The sequence below is a fragment of the Macaca nemestrina genome, chromosome 16 (assembly GCF_043159975.1).
Source record: "Macaca nemestrina isolate mMacNem1 chromosome 16, mMacNem.hap1, whole genome shotgun sequence".
Classification (NCBI taxonomy): Eukaryota; Metazoa; Chordata; class Mammalia; order Primates; family Cercopithecidae; genus Macaca; species Macaca nemestrina.
The window spans coordinates 90,287,434-90,313,159 of NC_092140.1; the positions used below are offsets into that span (position 1 = coordinate 90,287,434).

At 40.5% G+C, this 25,726-nt stretch overlaps 1 protein-coding gene and 1 non-coding gene across 5 annotated transcripts in view; one reads left to right on the forward strand and one right to left on the reverse strand.

Annotated features, from left to right (window-relative positions):
* LOC105486026 (coiled-coil domain containing 169) overlaps positions 1-25,726 on the forward strand; it is a 57,234-nt gene that overhangs the window by 23,454 nt on the left and 8,054 nt on the right. For all 4 annotated transcript variants that reach the window (XM_071081473.1, XM_024794172.2, XM_011748668.2 and 1 more), the window contains 3 exons: positions 16,913-17,011; positions 17,213-17,266; positions 21,595-21,671. In XM_071081473.1, the coding sequence (XP_070937574.1) occupies positions 16,913-17,011; positions 17,213-17,266; positions 21,595-21,671 (230 nt within the window). The remainder of the gene's footprint in view (positions 1-16,912; positions 17,012-17,212; positions 17,267-21,594; positions 21,672-25,726) is intronic.
* On the reverse strand, positions 3,985-4,091 carry LOC112427445 (U6 spliceosomal RNA). The gene has a single exon (XR_003019012.1). It is a non-coding gene; the product is annotated as a U6 spliceosomal RNA (small nuclear RNA).

A 25,726-nucleotide genomic window follows, 5' to 3' on the forward strand; every position in this document is an offset into this window, starting at 1 on the left:
TCTTTTTTGAGATGGAGTCTCACTCTGTCACCCAGGCAGGGGTGCAGTGGTACAATCTTGGCTCACTGCAACCTCCGCCTCCTGGATTCAAGCGATTCTCCTGCCTCAGCCTCCTGAGTAGCTGGGATTACAGGCATGCACCACCACTCCTGGCTAATTTTTTTGTATTTTTAGTAGAGACGGGGTTTCACCATGTTGATCAGGCTGGTCTTGAACTCCTGACCTTGTGATCCGCCTGCCTCATCCTCCCAAAGTGCTGGGATTATAGGCATGAGCCACCACAACCGGCCACTAATGTGTAGTTTTTTTTATCCCTTCCTTGCCTGCCAGCCACCCGCTTCTGGGTCTCTAAAGTTCATTATATCACTCTGTATGCTTTTGTGTACTCACAGTAAAGCTCCCACTTACAAGTTAGAACATACAGTTTTTAGTTTTCTACTCCTGTGTTACTTCACTTAGAATAATACCCTTCTATTCCATCCAAGTTAATGCAGAAGACATTATTTCATTCCTTTTAATGCCTGAGTAGTAGTCCATGGTGTATATATAACCACATTTGCTTTATCTACTTGTTAACTGATGGGCACTTAGGTTGGTTCCACACCTTTGCAATTGTGAACTGTGCTGCTAAAAACATATGTGTGCAAGTGTCTTTTTTGTATAATGACTTCTTTTTCTTTGGGTAGATACCCAGTAGTGTGATTGCTGGATCAAATGGTAGATCTACTTTTAGCTCTTTAAGGAATCTCCATACTGTTTTCTATAGAGGTTGTACTAATTTACATTCCCATCAGCAGTGTATAAGAGTTCCCTTTTCCCTACATCCATGCTAACATCTATTGTTTTTTGACTTTTTAATAGCCTTGCAGGAGTAAGGTAGCATCTTTGTGGTTTTAATTTACATTTCCCTGAGGATTAGTGATGTTGAGCATTTTTCCATATGTTTGTTGGCCATTTGTATATCTTCATTTGAGAAATATCTATTCATGTCCTTGCCCACTTTTTGATGGGATTTTTTTTTTCTTGCTGATTTGTTTGAGTTCCTTGTAGATTCTAGATTCTAGTCCTTTATCAGATGTGTGGTTTACAAATATTTTCTCCCATTCTGTGAGTTGTGTGTTTGCTTTGATTATTATGCCTTTTACTCTGCAGAAGCTTTTTAGTTTAATTAGGTCTCATTTATTTTTGTTTTTGTTGCGTTTGCTTTTTGCATCTTAGTCATGAATTCTTTGCCTAGGCCAATGTCTATGAGAATTTTTCCAGCCTTGTCTTCTAGAATTTTTATACTTTCAGATCTTATATTTAAGTCCTTGATCCATCTTGAGTTGATTTTTATATAAGGTAAGAGATAGGGATCCAGTTTCATTCTTCTACATGTGGATTGCTAGTTTTCCCAGCACCATTTATTAAAAGGGGGGTCCATTCCCCAAGTTATGTTTTTGTATGCTTTGTCGAAGATCAGCTGGCTGTAAGTATTTGGCTTTATTTCTGGGTTCTCTATTCTGTTCCATTAATCTATGTGCCTGTTTTTTATACCAGTACCATGCTGTTTTGGTAACTATACCCTTGTAGTATAATTTGAAGTCTGGTAATATGATGCTTCCAGAGTTGTTCTTTTTGATTAGGATTGCTTTGGCTATTTGGGCTCTTTTTTGGTTCCATATGAATTTTAGGAATTTTTTTTCTAATTCATTGAAAACTGATGTTTGTATTTTGATGGGAATTGCACTGAATCTATACATTGCTTTGGGCAATATGGTCCTTTTCACAACAATGATTCTTCCAGTTCATGAGCATGGGATGCGTTTCGTTTTGTGTGTGTGTCATCGGTGATTTCTTTCAGCAGTAGTTTTTAGTTCTCCTTGTAGAGGTCTTTCACATGCTTTGTTAGGTATATTCCTAGTTTTTTTGTTTGTTTGTTTTGTTTTGTTTTTGCAGCTATTGTAAAAGAGATTGAGTTCTTGATTTGATTCTCAACTTGGTCATTTTGTTGTGCAGCAGTGCTACTGATTTGTGTACATTGATTTTGCAACCTGAAACTTTACTCAATTTGTTTATCAAATCTAGGGGTCTTTTAGGAGGAGTCTTCAGGATTTTCTAGGTATACAATCATGTCATCTGAAAACAGCAATAGTTTGGATTCCTCTTTTCTAATTTGGATGCTCTTTATTTCTTTCTCTTGCCCGAATGCTCTGGGTAGGACTTCCAGAACTATATTCAATAGGAGTGGTGCAAGTAGGCATCCTTGTCTTGTTCCTGTTCTCAGGGGGAATGCTTTCAACTTTTCCCAATTCAGTGTGATGTTGGCTGTGGGTTTGTCATGTATGGCTTTTATTATTTTGAAGTAAGTCCCTTCTATGTCTAGTTTGTTGAGAGTTTTTATCACAAAGTGATGCTGGATTTTGTCCAGTGCTTTTTCTGCATCTATTGAGATGATCATATGGTTTTTGTTTTTAATTCTGTTTATGTGATATATCACATTTATTAACTTGCATATGTTAAATCATCCCTGCATCCCTGGAATGAAACCCACTTGATCAAAATACATTATCTTTTGGATGTGCTGTTGGATTCAGTTAGCTAGTATTTTGTTGAGGATTTCTGCCTCTATGTTCCTCAGGGAAATTGGTCTGTAGTTTTCTTTTGTTGTTGAATCCTTCCCAGGTATTAGTATCAGGGTGATACTGGCTTCATAGAATGATTTAGGAAGGATTCCCTCTTTCTCAGTCTTTTGGAATAGTTTCAGTAGGATTGATACCAGTTCTTCTTTGAATGCCTGATAGAATTTAGCTGTGAATCCAACTGGTCCTGGGTGGTGGTGGTGTTGTTGTTGTTGTTTTGGCAACTTTTAAATTACTGGTTCAATCTTGTTGCTTGTTACTGATCTGTTCAGGGTTTCTGTTTCTTACTGATTTAACCCAGATATCATTCAGGAGCAGGTTATTTAATTTGCACGTATTTGTATAGTTCTGAGGGTTCTTTTTGGAGTTGATTTCTACTTTTATTGCTCTGTTGTGTGAGAATATGCTTGATATGATTTCAATTTTAAAAAATTTATTGAGATTTATTTTGTGGCCTATCATATGGTCTGTCTTGGAGAATGTTCCATGTGCTGATGAGAAGAATGTTCTGTAAATATCTGTTAAGTCCATTTGTTCTGGAGTGTCATTTAAGTTCACTGTTTGTTGACTTTCTGACTCAAAAATCTGTCTAGTGCTGTCAATGGCGTCTTCCACCATTATTGTGTTGCTGTCTCATTTCTTAGATCTAGTAGTAATTTTTAAAATTTAAACATTTTAAAATGTTTTATAAATCTGGGAGCTCCAGTGTTAGGTGCATATAAATTTAGAATTAAAATATCTTCTTCTTTAATTGATCCTTTTGTCATTATATACTGACCATCTTTGCTTTTTTTAATGTGTTACTGCTTTGAAGTCTGTTTTGTCTGATATAAGAATACCTACTACTGCTCACTTTTGGTTTCTATTTGCATGAAATATCTTTTTGCACCTTTTAACCTTGAGTTTATATGAATCCTTCCATGTTAGGTGAGTCTCTTGAAGACAGTAGATATTTGGTTTGTGATTTTTTTTTAATTCATTCTGTATTTTTTAAGCAGAGTATTTAGACCATTTACATTCAGTGTTAATGTTGAGATACAAGGCATTGTTCTCTTCATCATATTAATTATTACCTAGTTTTTTTTTTCATTGTGTTATTGTTTTATAGGCCCTGTGAGTTTTAAGGTTTCAAGAGGTTCTGTTTGGTACATATTGGGCTTTTGTTTCAAGGTCTAAAACTCCTTTTAGCATTTCTTATAGTTCTGGTTTGGTAGTGACAAATTCCCTCAGCATTTGTTTGTCTGAAAATGACTTTATTTCTCCTTCATTTATGAAACTTAGTTTTGCTGGATACAAAATTGTTAGCTGAGAGTTATTCTGTTTAAGGAGGTCGAAGATAGGACTCTAATCTTTTCTAACTTATAAAAATATGAAATTCTTCATGAATTTGTGTGTCATTCTTGCACAGGGACTATGCTAATCTTCTCTGTATCATTCTAATTTTAGTATATGTGCTGCAGATGTGAGCACTCTTGGTTGGCTTTGCCAAACTTTTCCTAGACTACATTACAGCCTAGGACGTTTCTGCTCCCAGCCAAGCTTCTCTCCCTGTCCTTTACTAGGGCTAAGACTTGCATTACTGTCAGACTGCTCTCCTGGCCTCTTCCTGCTCCCTATTTCCTTTTACATGGGTGTGTCTCATAACATGATCCTTTCACATGTAATCCCATCATAGTGTCTGCTTCTCAGAAGACCAGGTCTAAAACTAGGAGTAAGAATAGTAATATGAGAAAATAGGAGGTAATTTGTAACTGGCTCAATCACTGTGTAGCAGGAAGAGGATCTGTTCTGATTGGTAGATGTGACAACAGTAGATCCTGGCCCAACGTGGCAGTTCATTTCATAAAGATTGCACTGATGATGACCTTGGAAAATGTCCTGTTGGAGTGGAGTACTGTGGAAGAAGCCATGATGCAGGCATTTGCTACCAAGTTGTATTGACAGCCTACATATGGATAATGAGAGGCTGAGGACTGTTAACAAGTATGTGAAACCAGAAAGCCTTAGTGGTAGCCTCATAAGAGGCCCTCTATACCAGTAGTGGAAGGGTGGACAGGGTAAAACAATAGGCTAAAGACCTAATTGTGAGAGTTGCAGAGCTCCAGAGGCATCTGAATGCTCAGCCCAGGTAGGTCTGTTATGTGAAGGGCAGGGCCCTGATAGGGATGACCAGGGATCTTGAAAACTCTGATGGGATATCTGGATAGGTGCCCCTGAGGATCTGGATTCTACAAGTCTACCTGGACCCTCCGGGTGTGCAGAGGTGGCCCACCCTTCCCTAATAAGGGCTAAAAGAGTATCCACTGTGCTGGAAGATGCTGTGGAGGCCTCTTCCCAACAAGACAACTGGTTTCCCCCTCAGGAGCTGCACCCACCTCCTCCCCTGGCTGCAAAGGCAATTAAGAATGGTGCTGTTCAGCATCTCTAGTTAAAGAAAGAAAAGCAAAAACATAGGAGCAGGAGGCTGAGGCAGCCCAGCAGAAAGCATAATTCTTTTACTCATTTCCCAGATCTGAACCAATTTCCAGAACCAGAAACTACTGACCAAAGAAGTGACTGGATTCCTAAGAAGGGCCCTGCAATACTAGTCAAAGTTTATGTTATGACAGTATCCATAGTCCTTCCAAAAGGGATCTTTGGCCATTTACACAGGTGACTGGACACTGAGGAAAAGAAATAACTAGTTTTCAAGGATGATTGAGCACAGACTCCGAGTTGACATTGATTCCCAGAAAATCTATGACCAAATTCCAAATCACAGTGGGCTCAATGTGCCCACAGACTCCCCTACCCCTGCAGTGATAATTATCTCCATCACCAAGTACATAATTGAAATAGATATACTTGACAGTTGAAAGTTACTCCCTTATGGGTCCCTAATCTCTGAAGTAAAAGCTATCATGGTAGGGAAAAGACCAAATAAAAACTTCTGAAACTGCTCCCTTCACCAGACCAAAACTGTAAATCAAAAACATGTCTTATCCCAGGGAAGACAGTAGAGATTAGTGCCATAATTAAAGACTTAAAACATGCAAATATACTGGTATCTATCATAGCTGTCTTTAATTTGCCAGCCTAATGGCTGCAGAAACTGGATGTCTCTTGGGGAAAAACTGTAGGCACTACAGACTGAAATTAGTAGCCTCAATTGCAGCTACTTTGCCTGATGTGATATCACTGCCAGAGCAGATTAATAAGGTTTCAGTTACAGGGTATGCAGCCATGATTTGGAGAATTCATTCTTTTCATTTCAGTTAGAAAAGGGGATCAAAGTATGTGACTCCTTGTTTCAGCTAGAACATGTATACAGCTTGAAAGTTGTCAATCTTGTCATTACAACAAGAACACGGTGAACAAACTGAAAATCAGTGACCTTTCTTAGACCCATTAGAAAATTGTGTTTGCAGGGCAAACTCCTACCCTGAAATCTGGATAAACAGAAAAAAGTGGACAGTCACAATTGAGATCTGTTCACCTAAAATGAGAACTGCTAGAATTGTAAACTGGTAGGTGTACCTGAATGGTAACTTTGATTAATTACTGGAGGGAAAATAGACAAATCCATTATGAAAGTTGGAGACTTCAACATCTCACTGTCAGTGCTTGATAAGCAGGCAGTTGACCTGAAAAGTGCTACCAACCAACTTGATCTAATTGACATTTATTGAATATTCCATCCAACACCACCAGAACACAGATTCTTCTCAAGCTCACATGTAACATTCATCAAGATAGACCACATTCTGAACCCCCATCAGATTCTCAGCTTCATGAGGACAGAGTCTAGGTTTGTAATTCTTAGTGTGCTATCCCTAGCACAATGCCTGACACATAAGAGGTGCTTCATAGGCAGTTTTTGAATAAATGAATGAATTGTAAAATTAGGCTACGAGACAAGGAATCTAGTCAGGTTGGGAACAGCAGTAAGATATAGTCTAAGTCACAAAGGAAGTACAGGTATATTAAAAATGTTTAAGCCTCAGGAGTTAGAATTGCAAATTCACACCTGAAAGTAACAGAAAACATCCTCTGTCATAGAGACTGCCACTTGACTAATATTCCTAAGTCCCTGTTTTCATCATGTCTCTTCTTTAGTAACTTGGAACAGCTCCCAGTTCTTAGACTCCTGAGCCTAACATGTTAAGCCTTCTTTATCCAGGTCCTTCCCTAGGTATCCTACTTTGTCTTTTATTTATTGCTGAAATATTTTGCTTCAGCTCTATCACTACCATTAAATAATTGTTTCTGATTCAAGCCTGTGACCAATATATAGCTCCTTCCATTTCACTTTTTCCATCGAAATCCTTCTCATTTTAAGGACTCTGTAGCCCATATTGATCAACTTCTTTTAAAAACTTCTGAAGTATTTATTGTCTATGTTTCACATTTTGGCTTTTAATCACATATTGCCTGTAATTTTAAATGCTATTTGAATGTACGTTTTTTGGGTATGAATTTCTAAAGTTTTGAATCCCATCTAATTCAGGTCATCTTTAATGCAAAAATAATTTGTGTTCCAGAAAGTTATTTGTAAGCTAACTTCTTTTAGAACTTAGAATACATTTTCCATTAAAACTATACTAAAAAGGGTTGGATTCATTTTACATCTATAAATATATTTAACAAATTATGTAACTGATCTACGTTACTATGGTAGCCTAAACTTGGAATTCTTGGAGCAAGCGTCCATGTAGCAGAATTTTGAACTACCTCCCTCACCCCCTGATTATCCCTTCAAAAGCTCTTCATATTGAGCAGTTTATTTCATAGGGCTTTAATTTTCTATAAAATGACTCAGTTTAGCTTCTTGCATATGTTTGCCTTTTATTGATTTTCTTCCCGAGCAAATTTGTATTTGGGGGAAGGGAACTGGAAACCATTTATGATACTAGTGTGTAATTAATTTTTGAAGAAGAATAATACCTACCTGAGAAATATCACCCAATTAGGTTTTAACAGGGATGTTGGTCAAATATATATAGTGAGGATGTGTCATTTCTCAGGGATTTGTTTTATCACTAGAATTATTTTGAGAGACTGGAACTTGCCCTGTTTCACCGAATTATTCTCTTAATATAATTTTTAAAATTCTAATAATTGTTAAGAAGTATCTAAGAGAGAATAAAGTGTTTAGAGAAGTAGATGTGTTTCCGGAAGGTATGAGCTCTGAAATATCTTGCAGTTTTGCTTTGTGGAGATTTAAATCAACTGCTTCCATTTTTCTTTGAAGGATTCTTTTAATAGATTTAGTGACCTAGATCATGACCAATATGATTGAGAGAATTTGACTTGAAGATTTTTTCCCTTTAATTTGCAAGAATGGGAGAACTCATTGGAGTTACTGAAAATGATCAGTTATCAGTTGGGGATTAAATTTTAAACCAAATGAGTGTATTATTGCTCTGACCTCTAACCCTTTTTTTCTCTACTTTCCTACCAATGTTTTAGGGAACTTGATTGTAAATTCAACAAATACTATAGCCTCACAATTCCTTGAACTGCTTAATTCTATTAAACCCTCCCTCTCCCACTCCTTTTCAGAAACCCATATATCATGGCCAAACACTGGGCTTTAACATCTCCTTTGTAGAGGGCATTTTGGTTTGGTTTGATCAGCATTCCCTCTGACTTCTTCTAGGACAGAACTCCCCTCCTTCTGCAAATTGTATTTTCTCCTTCTTTCAATCATATGTTTATATCAAAAGAGTTTTCACTGCTTTATATGTCCCCAGAGCTCATTAGTTTAAAGGTGGAGACCTTACATAGACTGGCCAACCATAGTATCTCTTAGAAAAGAGATGCTCACCCCCACCACTGATCCAGAGCTGGGCACAGAGACAGTTCAAGAAACCAAGCCCACTAGCTCTGGACCTATAGTTAGATGGCACTTTTATGCACAGAGCAGAGCCCAGAGCATACTTCCTAGGTAAAAATCGTTCTTTAAAGATCTATGTTGGGCTATCCAGTATATACCAATCTTCACCCCTCCAGCCACCTTTATCCTTTCAGCTGGGGCAGGGAATCTTCAGGTTTTCATGATTGAAGGCTTGAGCCACAATTAAAAGCATATTTGAAGCATGACTTGAATTCCTAGGTATAGTTCAAAGCTAGTAGTACTTTTATTTATTTAGGTATTAGAACTAATCTTTGTGGCACATGTTAGAAGTCCAAGACTAGCAGGACAGGGCCAGCAGGAGACTACATCTAGCAGTAAATCAATATATTACATACTTTCACACCCAGAAGGAGATGGAGGTGTTCATCATTCCTCAGGTGCTGGCACAGTCATGCTGGTACAGTTCCAATAGCATTATGTGACAGTGGGTCAGGCTGGCCTTAGAAAATTATTTCCACTCATCTCCTTTTTGTCTAAGGATGAGATCACATACCTCCCCAAGGACTGTGTATTTGGTAATCTGAACACTATGTGCTGAAGTGTTGGCAGAGGAGGTTTAATTATTAACATAAGTCATTTCTGGGTGGTAGATTCCAGTTGGGTGGGGCCGAGCATTTCTGGGCAGCACTAGAGGGGTAGACAGTTATTCCTCTGTATGAACTTCCTGAAAAAGTTTCTGCATGTGAAAGTCTCTCAGCAGGGGCATCTCTTAATGGTTTTCCCAGAATATAAGAGAAAACTAAAAAGTGTGGGATGATTAAACAACCCAGACCTAAGCCGATTTAGAGTAAATTGGCACCTGGGTCTATTGGGCTAAAATCAACTGATGAATTTACCTAAACTCACAAATGCTCTGCAGTGAGTTCCAACAGCAAGTTCCCAATGGTGTATTTCTGATGTTCAGTTCTGTGATCACAGGGCAGGCTCTGGAGGCAAGTCTAATCATAAAGAATCCAGCTTTCCTACAGAACAGGCACAAGTTATCTTCTAGTGGCAGTGTGGGTTTTCTTTGCTACAAATTTAGCTCTATGCCTAGCATTCTGCCTTCAACTCATATGCTCTGAGCCACTAATTATGCTAGGCTGCCAGTCTTAGATATCAGCCAGTTGACTGTCCAGCCAGTCCCACCTGAAAAGGATGGTAAGATTGTTTTTTGGCCTAACAGAGCCCTTTTGAGTCAAACAAACAAACAAACTTCCTTCTCAGAACTGATAGATTGCCAAAGTATGTTGCTGGCTGAGGCACTGTGGTAGGAAAGGTAAAACTGTATCAGGAACACTTGTCAGGATGAATTGTTGCTGTTTTGAGGTTGGAAGGCATCTAGTATAATCAACTCTTGCCACCAAGCAGCTGATTGATCTTGAAAGATGGCACAGTAACAGCGGCTTATGTTGTCGTCTCTTGTTGGTAGGCTAGACATTGAGCAGCAGCAGTACTAGATTAGTCTTGCTGGGAAGGAGCCCGTTATGTTGAGCCAACGCAAAGTCGCCATCTCAGCCACTGTGGTTACTGATCATGAGCTCATTGTCTACCCACTGGGGTGACCAAAAACAGAAACCAGATGCTATCTCCTGGTTAAGTCTTTGTTCCATATGGTTTAATGCCTCTTACGTAGTGGGTGCTCTCTGGTGAAAATTACTGTGCAATACAGAGATTTCACCCTTTGTTCCCACTTTTATAGGACCATCCACATACCTCTTTCCCAGATTTCCACATCCCCAATCATCAAGTCAGTACAGATTTCGGCCCTCAGTGAATATTGGCCAGGTAGAAGGATTATAGGATTCTTGAAAGCTTTTCTGCATTTCTATATGTGACACCCAGGAAACCGTGCACTTCTAAGTCCTCTCTGAAAAGCTAAAACAGATGGGGGTAGGAGGTTCTTATGAAAAGTAGCATTCAGAAAAGAAAGTTCTAGAGTTTGTGAGGGATGCTCTGACACAAAAAAAGAGAAATAATATGATCAGGAAAAGGAGATTATTTATCAAGCCAAAGAAGTGAAAGAAGTAGAGTGGTAGAATAGGCACTAAAGGTTGGTAATCAGGAAAATTGTGAGGATATTACAGAGTAGACTAGTTCTAGAAACTAAGACCTTAACCTAGATACCCCTCATCACAAATAGCTGGAGTTTTTTACATAAGGGTTTGCTTACATTTATTTCACTAATACCAGGAAACTAGTGTAACTCAGATTGGAAGATAAAAATTATACATTTTAATTGTACATTTATCTAACAATTTATAATTATGTATATGTATGGTATTATTGATGTGGATCAAGATAATTCACTACATTCCATCTTTTTATAAAAAAGGTGCCATAAACTTTTTCCTGTATTTGGATGCCTGTTTGATCCTGTTTTTATAGATTTCTAAGTTAGTTTTTCACCAGGAAATAAAAATTGACTTAGAGTATACAGTTAACAATAGGACATCCTCTTTAAATGTCTTTGCCTGTACCTCTTTTTTTACAATGGTAACAATAAAATGAACACGCATATAATAATTGTTTACCTTCTGTGGCCTTTGGAGTCGTTTTACCTGGGTTCCATTCCAGCTCTACCATTATTAGCTGTGTGTCTTTGAGCCAGTTATGTAATCTCTATAAGCTGCAATCTTCTCAACAGTCAAATAGAAATATATTAGCCATTTCAACTGTAATAAGGATTAAATGAAATAATCTATGAAAAGCACTTAGGCCCAGGGCTCCCAGAGGCATGGAGGTGGACTGGGCTGGGCAGGCCAAGCGAGGAGGCATCTCCATTGGAGCAGGCCATGCCCGAAGGCCACCAACTGCCCACCTGCCTCAGGCAGGCCTGTCAGCCACCCCTCCCCTCCCTGCGCCCAGTCCCTGGCAGGGCCAGAGAGGCCACCACCTGGTGGGAGTCTGGAGAAGATGAGGCAGGAGAATAGGGTCTAGAGACAGGGAGTCTAAGGCCAACCTGCCTCTGACTTCTTGGAATTCAACCTAAAGGAAAACTTCAACCTCTGATTGGTCATGAGCTAAGTCTTTACTTCAGCCTCTGATTCGTATTTTTGGGCCAAGTCTTCACTTCAGGGTTGGTTTGGGCTGTCTTCATTTGCATAGGGTGTAACCAATTGGAAACCTCTAAAGGGTGTTATCAAGTTCTTTTAGTTAATAACCCCAGGGAACATTATACTCAGACGTCTTGAGCCACTTGCTTGAGCCCGCTTCACTCTGTGGAGTGTCCTTTCACTTCAGTAAATCTATGTTGCTGCCATCCATTGCTTTATTTGAGCATTTTGTTCAAGTCTTTGTTCAATATACCAAGAACCTGGACAACTCGCAGTCAAGACTTCCCATCCGGTAACAAAGGGAAGCCAAGAAGCACTTCCTGGGGGAGAGCTCATAATGTTCCTGAGGGAAGCCAGGACAAGATGGTGGCTCTGAGGGGGAGACAGGGACCAAGTGACTCAGCTCATCGCCAGGGGGCAGGATGCTGCCTTCTAATTCGACCATCCTGCCCTCGGCCCTCACTGTCATGGTGGCTTTCACCACTGTAGTCCTGCTACCTACATAGATTGTGGTATCCGAGGGAGGGGGATCCTGGGAATCCCTGGAGCCTGCCTTCTTGGAAAGAGCAGGGCCCGAGCACAGGAACACATTTTAGATGTGCCTGCAGGGAGCAGGATTCCTCGGTAGGCACTCATCCTTACCCGGAAGCTTCAGGCTCTTGGTTTTGAGTGTTTTCACACCTGTGACAGATGACATGGCCAGTCACACTGTATGGAGAAACTTAACGGAAAGGAATCCTGATCCAGATTCCAAGAGAGGTTCTTGGATCTTGCACAAGAAAGAATTAGAGGCAAATCCACAGTGTAAAGTGAAAGCAAGTTTATCAAGAAAATAAAGGAATAAAAGAATGGCCACTCCATCAGCAGAGCAGCCCCCAGGGGTGCTGACTGGCTTTTTTTTTTTTTTTTTTTTTTTGCTTATTTCTGGATTATATGCTAAAGGAGTGGATTATTCATGAGTTTTCTGGGGAAGGGGTAGGCAATTCCTGGAAATGAGGGTTCCTTCCGTTTTAAGACTATACAGGTAATTTCCTGATGTTACCATGGCATTTGTAAACTGTCATGGTGCTGATAGAAGTGTCTTTTAATATGCTAATACATTATAATTAGCATATAATGAACAGTGAGGATAACCAGAGGTTACTTTTGTTGCCATCTCAAGTTTTGGTGGGTTTTGCCCCATTTCTTTACTGCATCCTTTTATTGACAAAGTCTCTGTGACCTGTACCTTGTGTCAGCCTATTTCATTCTGTGACTAAGAATGTCTAACCTCCTGGGAATGCAGCCCAGTAGGTCTCAGCCTTATTTTACCCAGCCTGTATTCAAGATGGAGTTGCTCTTGTTCAGATGCCTCTGACCAAAACCTCTGTAGGGGAGCAGGACTCAGCAGACAGGCTGTGGCCCAGACAGCAGCTGCCGAGCTGATGGAGCCTGCACCCACCCAATTTGGCCAAAGAAGCCCCCATACTCTCCATGAAAAAGATTTCCAGAAGCTGCTGTGTCAATAACAGTCTCAAAACAAAAGCAAAACCACCAACACTGAAGATCATTCTAGAGTCTGATTTGAAAAATAGGGTCACATTCTGCAGGGACTTTCAAGTGGCAAAAAAATCACCCTAGTAACCAGATCTACAGTCTCATCCATCACACCAGGGAAAATGCTCCATTCGCCGTTCCTCAGCTTCTGGTTCTGGTTTCTACTACTGGGGATATGGAGATGAAGAAAACATAGTCCCTTTTACAAAGAGCTCCATCTAGTAAGGTAGAAAGATTGTTTTTCTTTTTTTTATTTTTTATTTTTTAGATGGAGTCTTGCTCTGTTGCCAGGGTGGAGTACAGTGGTGCCATCTTGACTCACTGCAACCCCCACCTCCCAGGTTCAAGTGATTCACCTGCCTTAGCCTCTCAAGTAGCTGGGACTACAGGTGTGTGCCACCACGCCCAGCTAATTTTTGTATTTTTATTAGAGACGAGGTTTCACCATGTTGACCAGGATGGTCTCGATCTCTTGACCTTGTGATCTGCCTGCCTCAGCCTCCCAAAGTGCTGGAATTACAGGCATGAGCCACCATGCCCAGCTGGTAGACAGACTCTTTGTAGGCAGGACCAGGCTTCCCTGAAGCAGAAGGAAACTTGAAATTAGGGTAATGAGCCTCACCAGGGGTGGCCACCACACTGCCCCGAGATGATTATGTGTGGACACAGGGCTATGACATAGCCCTGCTTTGACCTTGTAGCTGTGCTGTAGGGCTAGATGGGGCCTGGAGTGGCCTGAGCTAGGGGCTGCCATGAGCTCTTTCCACTCCTCCAAGGCATTGCATAAGTAATGTCACTTTCTATTTGTACAGCAAAATCAAGAATACAGTTTTCTGTAATCCCAGGTGCCTCCCCTACCCCCAGCTCAGTGAGTGGTCTACCTGGTCGATAGGCCCTTGTTTGTGTTAGACACAGAACACTAGTGGTAAGCTCTGGCCCACAGGCCACTGGCAAATGGAAGCAGAGCTGCAGAGCCCTCAGGAACCACGGAGCACCTCTGTCTGCCACACAATGCCCACCCAGCTTCTGCTGGCCCACCTGTGGGCAGTAGTAATTAGTGATGTGCAGCCTAGGACTAGTGCCAGGGAACCTATGGACACTCTGGGTGATCGGACATGTGCTGCTGTGGTGGCCTTTATGATCAGGAGATGACATGCAGTGAGAAGAAGGGAAGAGACGGCCCAGGGGGTTCAGACCAGGGTGAGGTCCACAGAAAGGCCAGGGCCAAGATGTGGTCAGCACCCCAAGCCGGTGGGGGCCTCGTATCACCCATGCTGGAGGTCAGTCCTTGACTGCTCCAAAACCTCTGCTTGAGGGATTCTAAATGAAATGAGCAGGCCTTCCCTTCAGGACATGACTGAGTGATATGGTTTGGCTCTGTGTTCCCACCCAAATCTCATCTTGAATTGTAATAATTCCACATGTCAAGGGCGAGACCAGGTGGAGGTCATTGATTATGGGGGCTGTTTCCCTCATGCTGTTCTCATGATAGCGAGTTCTTACAAGATCTGATGGCTTTATAAATGTCTGGCATTTCACCTGCTTGGTCTCATTCTCTCTCCTGCCGTTTTGTGAAGAGGTGCCTTCCACCATGATTGTAAGTTTCCTGAGGCCTCCCCAGCCATGCAGAACCATGAGTCAATTAAACCTCTTTTCTTTATAAATTACCCAGTGTCGGGTATTTCTTCATAGCAGCATGAGAACAAACTAAAACAGTGAGCTTCTGAGAAAAGCATGAAAAAACAGGCCTCCTGAACTTCCCCAAGTGACTGATGCAAATCACATCCCTCACACTTCACAGCACGCTGGAGATCTTTAAGGACAAACTGCAGATGATCTGAATGACAGCACTGACCATCAGCAACCTGCACAACTGCCCAGCCAAGAAATTGCAAGATGGAAGCAACACTTGCAGGCAAAGAAGGAGAAGAAGGAAAGGCCGGAGCAGACCAAGGCAAGAATGAAACAGCCCATGAATACTGGAGTGAGACAACTGACCTCCCTGGCCCACACCGTGCTGAGCGCCCTGTATCTGCTCAAGGGTGGTAAGAGACTACGTGGAGGACGGGGACTTGGCAGTGAATGGGGATCAGCAAAGGACATAGTGGGTCCCCCAGCGTCCCGGCCACAAGTTCCTCTGAAGACTGTGGATGACAATGGTAGCACAGGTGCATCCTTCTTATTTCCTGAGGGGTAGTTGGAGAAGCAGAATGCAATTGTGGGAAGAAATCCAAAGAAGGAAAGAATTCACAGGACAAGTCCAAAGTCTGATCGGCAAGCAGGCCTTTCCATTTTTTTTCATGGAGTCTTGCTCTGCCACCCAGCTTGGAATGCAGTGGCACAATCTTGGCTCACTTCAACCTCTGCCTCCTGGGTTCAAGTGATTCTCCTTCCTCAGCCTCCCGAGTAGCTGGGATTACAGGCATGTGCCACCATGCCAGCTAATTTTTGTATTTTTAGTAGAGACGGGGTTTCGCCATGTTGGCCAGGCTGGTCTCGAACTTCTGAGCTCAAGTGATCTACCTGCCTCAGCCTCCCAAAGTGCTGGGATTACAGGTGTGAGCCACCACGCCAGGGAGCAGGCCTTTCTGCAGGGTGCCAGGGCACAGCCTGAGGGGGAGTTCCTGAAGCTGTAGCTGACCCTCCCCACTCTATCTGAACTGCATGGAGAACACATGATGGGGCCTCAGCAGCAGTCCATGGAGGAGGACACCTACTGCCTGGACCCCGACCAGAGACTTCACAAGGCACCTGAAAACTTGAACTGCTTATATCACACTGCTACAAGTTGTTCCAAGAACTGGCCCAAGAATTGAAGAAAGACACTTCCAGTTTTCATAACAAGACCCTCTTCCATGAGAAAACACCTCAGGAAAGCTGGGTGACTGCCATGTCCACTGAGAGAGCACTCTGGGCACTCTGGAAAAAAAAATGACCACAACAGGCAGAAGCCAGCTGACTGTGAGGCCAAGTTCCTGTCCCCACAGGGGCCAGGAAGTGCCAAAGGAACCTGGAAGTGCCAGGGCTCCCAGGAGGGAGGCAGGTCACGATGTGAGGGCTTGGGTCCAAAGCACCAGCGGGTTTGGTTCTGTTTTCCCTGTAGCCAGGTTCTGAATGCCCACAGCCCCAGCAGAACATCAGCCAGTGCTGCTCCTCTGAAAGCGCTTTTGATTGGTCTCTTGTTAGTTGAGCTACTATTCATTAGTTGATGCTGAAATTGCCCTTATTGAAGTTTGATAGACAGTGTTAGGTTTGTACGATACCGTTTTTCAAATAAAGATAGCTTACTATGAAAAAAAGAAAAGCACTTAGTACAACACATGATATATTGTTAGCGTTCAATAAATATTGTGATTATTGCCATTACTTAAAAAGTACACATCAGCTTGGTGCAGTGGCTCATGCCTGTAATCCCAGCACTTTGGGAGGCTGAGGCAGGTGGATCACCTGCCTGACCAGGCTGAGGTTAGGAGTTCGAGACCAGCCTGGCTAACATGGTGAAACCATGTCTCTACTGAAAATACAAAAAGTTAGCCTGGCATGGTGGCAGGTGCCTGTAATCCCAGCTACTTGGGAGCCTAAGGCAAGAGAATCGCTTGAACCTGGGAAGCAGAGGTTGCAGTGAGCCAAGATCACGCCATTGCACTCCAGCCTGGGTGACAGAGTGAGACTCTGTCTGGAAAAAAAAAAAAGTACACATCATAGAATTATGAAATCACAGAATGTTAGGTATACAAGGCATTTGCTAGTGAATACATTGATGGTCATTTCTTATTTTGTTTAGAACATGAATACATATAAAATTTTACTATTTACATTTTCAGGAATCCTTAAACACATTACTTAAACAGCTAGAAAAAGAAAAGAGGACTCTTGAAAGTCAAGTGAAATACTATGCACTTAAACTGGAACAAGAATCAAAGGTTTGTTTTTACTCTATATACTTAGCAATTCCTTTGAAACTGCCATTATTTCTAATGTTATCTACAAACCTACTCTATAATTATCACAAAATGCTTACAAAACTATTTCCTATACTATAGAGACATACACCTTAACTTAGTCTTGCTAGTATTGCTAATCTTCTCATATGCTGGAACCTTTACTTTTGTATCTTCACATAGGCTTACCAGAAGATCAGCAATGAACGCCGTACATACCTAGCTGAAATGTCTCAGGTAACTCTTTTTTATTTCCAAATTCTAAGTGTTTCTTCTTACTATAAATTACATTTTTCACTTTTCTAGGTTTTGTTTTGGTTTGGGAGAGAAGCAGATGTTGGAATTAAGTTTCTAAATATGGAGGGTAGACAAGAAAATACACAACTTGTATAAAAGATAAAAAGGGCTGGGTGTGGTGGCTCAAGCCTCTAATCCCAGCACTTTGGGAAGCCGAGGCGGTCGGATCATGAGGTCAGGCGTTTGAGACCAGCCTGACCAACATAGTGAAACCCTGTCTCTACAAGAAATGCCAAAAATTAGCTGGGCCCGGTGGTGAGCACCTGTAGTCCCAGCTACTTGGACGTGAGGCAGGAGAATAGCTTGAACCTGAGAGGCGGAGGTTGCAGTGAGCCGAGATCACACCACTGCACTCCAGCCTGGATGACAGAGCAAGACTCAATCTCAAAAAAAAAAAAAAGTAAAAAGGACATAACAGTTTTCCAAATTAAGAGATTATTTTTCATATTTGCTTCCTTAATTATCCTTTTAGTTTCATCCCTAATCACTAGAATTCCAACTGGTAGCTGCTATCTCTGTACTATCATGAAATTCAAGGCACTTCACTTTATAGTAATGCATGGTAAGGTCTGAGAGATCAGAATTGCTGTTGGTAGAAGTGCGTAGTTACAAATACAGGACAGGGAGGTGATCAGTAAGTTATGAAAGATGTTGCATTTATTTTCAAGCTATTCATTTGCCTTTCAGTTTTATTTATGATATTGTTGGTATTGTAGAGTTTTTGTTTTGACCTTGTCAGAGCTATCTTTTATTTATGATTTCTAATGTTATAGTTAAAAAGACCATCTCAATGTTTCACAGCATTCACCACATCTTTTAGTATTTGTATAGCATAATATCTGACATTTAAATATGTAATCAGTATTAATCTTATTTTGGTAATGTTTTAAGATTAGGATGTAAACTCGGTTTTCAGTGTGTATTATCCAAATGGAAGTGTCCAAAGAGCAGTTGGATATATGACTCTCAGGAAACAAATAAAGATTTGAAAATTGTTAACATATAAAAAGTGAAGTAGGCCAGGCATGGTGGCTCACGCCTGTAATCACAGCACTTTGGGAGGGCGAGGCAGGTGGATCACGAGGTCAGGAGATCAAGACCATCCTGGCTAACACGGTGAAACCCCATCTCTACCGAAAATACAAAAAATTAGCCGTGCGTGGTGGCGGGCGCCTGTAGTCCCAGCTACTCGGGAGGCTGAGGCAGGAGAATGACGTAAACCCGGGAGGCAGAGCTTATAGTGAGCCGAGATCGCACCACTGCACTCCAGCCTGGGCGAGAGAGCGACACTCTGTCTCAAAAAAAAAAAAAAAAAAAAAATGAAGTCATTGAATGAATGAAATGCATTGGGAAGAATATACAGTGGGAAAAGAAAAAATAGTCTAGGATATAGCTGTGAAGAAGTTCAACAGTGACGATCAAGGGAAAAAGAGCCGAAAAGAGGGTTGGAGTCCTGAAGACACAACTAGGTCTGACAAGGAGGTAGAGGATATTGAGGATGGGAGTAGCATGAAGAATAATCTGCTAGTCACTGATCCCGAATATCTAGAGGGATTAATGAAAGGATTGAGAGGAAGAGCATTAGGTTTGGGGATTAGAGCCAATAGGGGGATATTTAGAAAATTTTGAGAAAGGTCTATCATGGGTAAAGGGAAGTGTGTGTTGCGGTGTTGACTAAGGTAAACAAGAAGAAATTGAGACAAGATAGGATCAGCTCTTGCAGTCTCTTGTCTGTAAAATGGATGATTAGCTTAAACTTCATGGTCCTTGATACTGGGCTGGATGCATTGATTCCTCCTAGAACACAGGCACCCTTATGCCTTTCCTCAGACTATGTGCTTGCAATGTGCTCCTTCTCATACATGCCAGTTCCACTTCCTTCAAGGTCTAGCACAAACACTACCTCTTTATGGGGCCATGACGTGATGAAAAGACCAGACTGTAGTGGGATTGCAAATCTGAATCTGAATCCCAGCTCTGCACTTGCTATTATGTGGCCTTTCTGGGCCTTAATTTCCTTCCTCACCTGTGAAAAGAAAGTATCAGTATCTTGCAGGGGTTTTGTGAGTATGTAGAGAAATAATATATGTGCAGTGCTGGGTGAAGTTTCTGGCACATAGTAGGTTTTAAATTCCAGTAAATGGTGAATATCACTTTCCTATGTTTCTTTTCTGATTTTCCGAGCCCCTCTGTGACAGGGACACCAGAATTTCTGCTTGCCTTAGCCTTCCTCCTGGTCCCTTATTGCTGATACATCTGTTTGCTTCACTCAGCTGTAGGTTCCTCCCTGAGGTCAGGCAGGGTGACTCATGCTTTCTATTCCCTTTCACAAAGAGTGGCAAAAAGGAAATATGCAAAATTCTTTACTGAACTGAACATAAAATAGAAATTTATGTTCATAATATTAAGCCCAAGTTATTAAGAAAAAGGTGATATATAAAACATTGTTGAAGGATTCTTTTAAGGTTAAAAGTAAAGTCTTTTGTCCCCAAGGCATTCATTTACCTTTGTTTATCTGAAAAATTCACTTATGTGAAATAATCCTACTCTGACTCCACAGGATCACTGAACATACGATAAAAGCCTATTTTAACAGCTTCCCAGGAAGATGTTAATCCTGTCCCCAGTATAAATGTTAATAAGGATTTTCACTCTAGAGTGAATTGTTAATCTCTATAGTGAAGGACAGTTCTAACCATGTGGATACTATGGTGATTGGAAAGGTTAATGGATGATTTGCAGTTCTTCCCAGGCTGAATACATAAATAATTGATTCATTGGTAGATAACTAGAGCTATTTGCTGAGTGTGCTGTTTATCCTTCTGCTGCTGTCCTCTCTGTGGCTTTGTCTCACTCTTGATTCACTGTTTTGAATGAAACTGAGTTTCCCCCTCTTGGGAGTCTTCTGATATGCACAACGTAAGAACACTACGGACATTGCTTTTTAATACATAGGTACGTTACATTACTTAAAGTCAGGCAGAAAGACTGATTAGAGCTTTTTGCAACACATAATAAACTTAAGCTTTAGCTTCTATCCTCGTAAACATAGAATTTTAGCAATGGCTGTGAGAGGTTGAGGAATATAATGCTTTTAGCTCACAGATAAGGAATCTGAGGCTTTTCTGTTTCATTATCAGGAAGTTCTAATTGTTAAAATTGTTAAAATATCATATGATGCCTCTTATTCTCCTTTCCTGAAACTTCCTTAAAATCCATTGGTTTTAGTTACATCCTCTGAAGAATAAGAACAAGTCTACACTCTTCCTGCAAGATAGGTTTTCAAAGATTTGTAAATGCCTCTCAGTCTTCCCTTAGTTTTTTGTTTTGTTTTGTTTTCTAAGCTAAAATATTAAGTTACATTAGCCATTCCCATAACATAGGTTCCAGACTGCCCAGGTATTTCAGCTGCCTTTTTGGACAATTCTGTTATTGTTCATTTAAAAATGTGGCTCCCTAGGTTTAAATGTAGTACTTAGGTTTAAATTTAGTACTTTAGATATAATGTCAACAGCATAGTGACCAAAGTCTTAACTAACTCTGCCGCACCCATTTTTCTTCTCTGCTGCCTATCATTCTGAAATACAGATACAATAGTGTTGTTTCCTGTTAAAAACCTTCAGTTTGCATTACCCAGAGGATCACAGCAAAGCTCTGTGGTGTGGTCTCTATGGGGTCCTCTCCAACTTGGCTGTACCTGTCTCTGCAACCTTGTCCCTGCTAATATCCTAGACTGCCGTTAGACCAAATGCTATGTGCAGTTTCTGGATATATCTACTGCGTTATACCTGAGGTCCTTACTGTTCCTTCTACCTAGAATATCCTTTCCTTAGTTCTTAATTGGCTACTCTTCCATGTGGAGCCCCCCAAACCCTCAATTAACTACATCTCCTGTATGCTTACAAAGCACCTGTGCACATCTCTATCAAGGCATTTAATTATAGTCACCTATTTATTTTGTTGTTTCCCCAATAGAACTAGGACCCGTTTGTCTTTGTACCTAAGTGCTTAATGTAGTGGCAGCATATAGTAGATGCTCCATAACATTAGCTGAAGGAATGAATGAATTCTATTTTCTGTTCCAATATACCCAAACCTGTCACTCATATCAAATGATCTAATATCTTAGCTCACACACAAAAAGCTTCTCTTACATATGCTGCAGAAAAACCAGGTTATGGGAGAGTTAATTGAGAATTGACTATCTCTCTTATTTCTGAAATCAATTATGAACTAAGAGGATAAACACTCAAATTTTTGTATTTCAGGGTTCTGGTTTACATCAAGTTTCTAAAAGGCAACAGATGGATCAACTGCCTAGGATGCAAGAGAATCTAGTGAAAACGTAAGTCTAGCTACATATTTTCTTTCTAATTAATTACATTTGCACATAAATGCCACTGACAAAACAGGTGTCCACTATATTTTGGAAGCAGAACGTCTAGGTTTTATAGCAACAATATAAAATTGCAGATGGTAAGAGAACTTAAAGAAGTTGTGATCTGTTCCACTATTTATACACATTTTTTTTTAGATCTCAGATACATTTTTGGTCCTCAAGCACAATAATATATTAGTTTTTAAACTAAAATAATATGTACCTAGGAGAGCTTAAAACTACACCATTAACAATGACATAAACATAGTCATACCTTGGAGATATTATGAGTTTGGTTCCGGACCACTGTAATGAAGCTAGTATCACAATGAAGTGAGTTATACAAATTTTGGGGTTTCTCAGTATATATAAAAGTTATTTTTATACCATTATACCATTACTGTAGTCTATTAAGTGTGCATTAGCATTATGTCTAAAAACAATGTAAATATCTTAATTTTAAAAGATTCTATGCTGAAAAATGCTATTGATCATCTGAGCCTTCAGTGAGTTATAATCTCTTTGCTGGTGGAGGGTCTTGCCTTGATGTTGATGGCTCCTGATGAATCAGAGTGGTGGTTGCTGAAAGCTGAAGTGCCTGGGGCAAATTCTGAAAAGAGGGCAACAACGAAGTTTGATGCCCCGATTGACTCTTTTATGGAAGATGCTCTGTCATTTGTGTGGTGGTTTGATAGCGTTTTACCTACAGCGGAACTTCTTTCCAAATTGGCATAATCCTTTCAAAGTCTGCCGCTGCTTTATCGACCAAGTCCATAGAATATTTTAAATCCTTTGCTGTCATTTCAAAAATGACATCACAGCATCTTTACCAGGAGCAGATTTCATCTCAAGAGACCACTTTCTTTGCTCATTTGTAAGAAGCAACTCCTCATCCATTCAAATTTTATTGTCAGATTGCAGCAAGTCAGTCACCTCTTCAGGCTCTACTTCAAATTCTAGTTCTCTTGCTATTTCCAAAACATCTACCGTTACTTCCTCCACTGAAGTCTTGCACCCTTCATAGTCATCTGTGAGGGTTGGAATCAACTTCTTCCAAACTTCTTTTAATGTTGACATTTTTCTACCTCCTCCCATAAATAACAAATGTTCTTAGTGGCATCTAGAATGATGAATCCTTTCCAGAAGGTTTTCTCCCAGACCCGTCAGAGGAATCACTATCTGTGGCAGATATAACCTTATGAAATGTATTTCTTAAATAATAAGACTTGAAAGTTAAAATTACTCCTTGATAAGTGGGCAGCAGAATAGATGTTATGTTAACAGGCATTTAAGCAGCATTTATCTTCTTGTGTATCTCCCACAGAGTTCTTGGATGTAACCAGGTACATTATCAAAGAGTTATAATATTTTGAAAGGAATCTTATTTTCTAAGCAGTAGGTCTCAACACTGGGCTTAAAATATTCAATAAACCATGCTGTAAACTCTAAACTCTTGTGCTGTCATCTGGGCTTTGTTGTTTCATTTACAGAGTACAGGAATATTAGGTTTAGCATAATTCCTAGGATTTTCAGAATGGTAAATGAGCATTAGCTTCAACATAAAGTCACCGGCTGCATTAGACAAGTCAACCTGTTTTTTTTGATGCTTCGAAGCCAGGCATTGTCTTCTCCTCTCTAGCTAGGAATGTCTAGGTGACATGGTTTTCACAGTTTCCTCCACATTTTATTTTTAAAGTCACATGGACTGTGGGTCTGAGATAGGGGGATTTCCAGAATCTTCAGAGGTTTGATAATAATGGAGAAGGCCAGAATTTCCCATTTTTCTCAGCTGGCATCCTTTTCCTACAGAAGGTTGTTTTGTGTACATTGAAAATCTGTTGGTTAGTGTAATTGCCTTCATCGATGATCTTAGCTAGTTCTGGGTAACTTGCTGCAGCACATAAGACATACTTAATTCCTCCAGCAAAAAATTGCAGCAACAGGTATGACATCAACACTTGCTACTTCACTTGGTACTTTTATGTTATGGAGGGGGCTTCTTTCCTTAAGCCTCATGAACCATCCTCTGCTGGCTTCTAGCTTTTCTTCTGCAGCTGTCTCACTTCTTTCAGCCTTCATAGAGTTGAAGGGATTTAGGGCCTTCCTCTTGATTAGGTTTTGGCTTAAGAGAATATTGTGGCTTCTTTGGTCTTCTATCCAGACCACTCACATTTTCTCCATGTCAGCAAAAGGCTGTTTTGCTTCCTTATCATTTGTGTGTTCACTAACGTGGTGCTTTTAATTTCTTTTAAGAATCTTCCCTTTGCATTTACACTTTGGCTTAACTGTTTGGCACAAGAGGCCTAGCTTTCAGCCCATCTCAGCTTTCAACATACCTTCCTCACTAAATGACTAAGCTTATCATTTCTAGCCAAATTAAAGTGAGAGATGTGCAACTCTTCTTTTACTTCAGCACCATAGTAGGGCTATTAATTGGCCTAATTTCAATATTGCTGTGTCTTAGTGAATAGAGAAGCCTAAAGAGAGGGAGAGAGACCCGGGAATGGCTGGTTGGTAGAGCAGTCAGAACATACATACCTTTATTAAACAGTTTGCTCTTTTATATGGGCATGGTTTATGGCTCCCCAAAACAATTACGGTAGTAACATCAAAGATCAGTGATCACCATAACAGATATAGTAATAATTTAAAAGTTTGAAATATTGTGAGAATTACCAAAATATGACACAGGTATGAAATGAACATATGCTATTGGAAAAATGGTGCTGATCGACTTGCTGAACAGAGGGTTGCCACAAATCTTCAATTTGTAAGAAAATGCAGTATCTTTGAAGCACAATAAAGTGAAGCATAATAAGACAAGGCATGCCTTTTTAGTCAGGAAATATGTTCACTGGAGTGGACACTAAAATAAACGTAGATGCCAGTGCAGTTTAAACTGTTATCCTATGTAAATAAAACCAATTTAAGATAGATAAAGAACAGAGGGCCTGGTGCAGTGGCTCATGCCTGTCGTACAACATTTTGGGAGGCTGAGGCGGGAGGATTGCTTGAGGCCTCAAGTTCAAGACCAACTTGGGAAACATTGCAAGACTCTGTCTCTACAAAAATTAGAAAAATTGACTGGGTGTGATGGTGTGCACTGTAGTCCCAGCTGCCTGGGAGGCTGAGACGGGAGGATCACCTGAGCCCAGGAGTTCAAGGCTGCAGTAAGCCACGATTGCACCACTGCAATCCAGCCTGGTTGACAGAGCAAGACACTGTCTCTTAAGAAAAAAAACCAGGAAAATATTTTGTGAGTTTAGAAGGTTATATCTACACGCAATTTTCCCTGGTCCTAAATACAGAAGAATTACTCAGGTAATCCTTGTCTGAGTAACTTTATCCTATGTAGGGGAAAACATTAATATGTAACTTAACACTATAAAAAATTAAGCAAAGATGTGAATCAGCTATAAGTCAGAATCCTTTTTAAATATAGGTCAAGGTAAGAGCCACTCAAGTATAGCAAATTTCCTTGGTGGAGATTAATGAGGTAGCAACATTTTGTCCAATAACCACTGTGTCCGAGTCCCCAAGACCACTCCCATCCATATTCAATGGTTCACTAGAAGAATTCATATACTGTCAGAGTCCCCAAGACCACGCCCACATTCAGTGATGCGCTAGAAGAATTCATAAGGATTGGCATATATTTGTACTTATGGCTAATATATATTTCTTTCCTTCCTTCCTTCCTTCCTTTTTTCCTTCCTTCCTTCCTTCTTTCCTTCCTTCCTTCCATCCTTAGCTAAGGAAAACAAAGCAAAATCAACCAAGGGATAAAGCTCATGGGATGAATTCTCAGAAAATTAGGCTCAAGCTTCCAAAAGTTTTCTCCAAGTTAGGGCCACATAAGACATACATAATTCCTCCAGCAAAAAATTACAACAACAAGTATGACAGTACTTGAAGTTTTATCTACCAGAGAAGCTCATTAGATACTTAGCACCTAATGTTTCTACTGGGAGCAGATCACATAGGCTTCGTCTGCCTGGCGTGCACCAAAATTCCAGACTCCC